At 41.9% G+C, this 1387-nt stretch overlaps 1 protein-coding gene across 1 annotated transcript in view; it reads left to right on the top strand.

Moving 5' to 3' along the window:
• LOC103130857 (uncharacterized) overlaps positions 1-1306 on the top strand; it is a gene marked incomplete at its 3' end in the record, with an annotated part of 12738 nt that extends 11432 nt beyond the window's left edge. Inside the window, exons 5-6 of the mRNA XM_016666228.1 lie at positions 1043-1111; positions 1287-1306. Coding sequence (XP_016521714.1) covers positions 1043-1111; positions 1287-1306 — 89 coding nt within the window. The remainder of the gene's footprint in view (positions 1-1042; positions 1112-1286) is intronic.
• Between the last annotated feature and the right edge of the window lie 81 nt (positions 1307-1387).

Genomic DNA, 1387 nt, shown 5'->3' with positions numbered 1-1387 from the left:
TTGATGTCATCCATGTAGAGGAGGTGACTGATTGCCGTGTTCATGTATTTATCCATGTGCCCGCTTATCTTAGCCGCTATGATGCCTGATGTGAGCTTCCATGTTGTAGAGAGACAGGTTATTGGCCGATAGTTGGATGGGACTGAACCCTTTGAGGGATCCTTCTGGATCAGGATTGTGCGCCCTTCAGTTAGCCATTCAGGGTGAGTCCCATTTTGTAGCAGCTGGTTCAGTTGAGCTGCCAGTCGCTCATGGAGGGCAGTGAGTTTCTTCAGCCAGTAGTACTTCTTAGGTACTGATCTTTTCATTGCACCCCTTTGGAGCTAAATTTTTAAATTTCAATAAAAGGTGCTCAAAATAAAATTTAAAGCATCAATGATAAAAATCATGTGTTCAGTTTTTTCTCTAATTGTCTCCAGCAGCTGATTTCTGACTGAAGCTTCATTTTCTCTGTCTGGTTTCCAAATGAAGATCTTCTCCTGGTGAGCCCCGTCCATCCTGTGACTGAAGGAGCTTCTGTTACTCTGAGCTGCAGACTGAGAGGAGAAACCAAACTTTCTGATGTGATTTTCTATCATAATGACAAACTGATCCAAAATGACAGCAGAGGAGAGCTGAAGATCTCTGCAGTGTCTCAGTCAGATGAAGGTTTCTACAAGTGTGAACATTCAGGAGAAGTTTCACCTCAGAGCTGGATGGCAGTTAAAGGTGGAGTCTTTAATGCACTTATCTTATTGAATGATTATTTTGCGTTTGTTTGCTTTGTGTACTATCATTGTCATAAGTAATATTCCTTATTGATCTCTAAACACAGCTGCATCCAGACCTGGAAGCTCTTCTTTCCCTTTTCTGTTTGTCACCATATCAGTGATTGGGTTCATCGTTCTCATTCTGCTTCTGCTGCTGATTTATTTCCAAAAGCCATAATGTGAGGGCATCTTCTCCTGACTCAATAATATTTCTACCAGAGCACATCATCATAAACACATATGAATTTTTAAATACACAACAATTTCACCAAAAATCTTTTTTTGTAATCAAGGTTGTGGTTCAGAGCAGCCAGTCGGTCAAGATGAAGATCTGCATCAAGTTTACTCCTCTCTTCTACATGGTCAGTCTTTCACTTTGTCTTGAATGTGTGAGGATTTGAGTTTGTGTGTATTTTTGTGTTTATTGAGTCTCTGTGTTGTTGCGTCTACCCCTTGATTGTTCCCAGCTGTCCCTTGCTTCCCCTGATTCCTTTCCCTGTGTATTTCTACCCACCTGTGTCTCTTGTTCCCTGTCAGGTCCTCGTTTACCGTCTACTGTCAGTTGTCTAATGATTTACCGGTTGCTACCAGACTCAGAGCTTGTGATGCTGCTCATCTGTGCTGCCTGGATTTTGTGA

Source organism: Poecilia formosa, unplaced genomic scaffold, assembly GCF_000485575.1.
Source record: "Poecilia formosa unplaced genomic scaffold, Poecilia_formosa-5.1.2 Scaffold685, whole genome shotgun sequence".
NCBI lineage: Eukaryota > Metazoa > Chordata > Actinopteri > Cyprinodontiformes > Poeciliidae > Poecilia > Poecilia formosa.
Note: the sequence above shows the minus strand (reverse complement) of the source record. Positions and strands in the feature narration are given on the sequence as shown.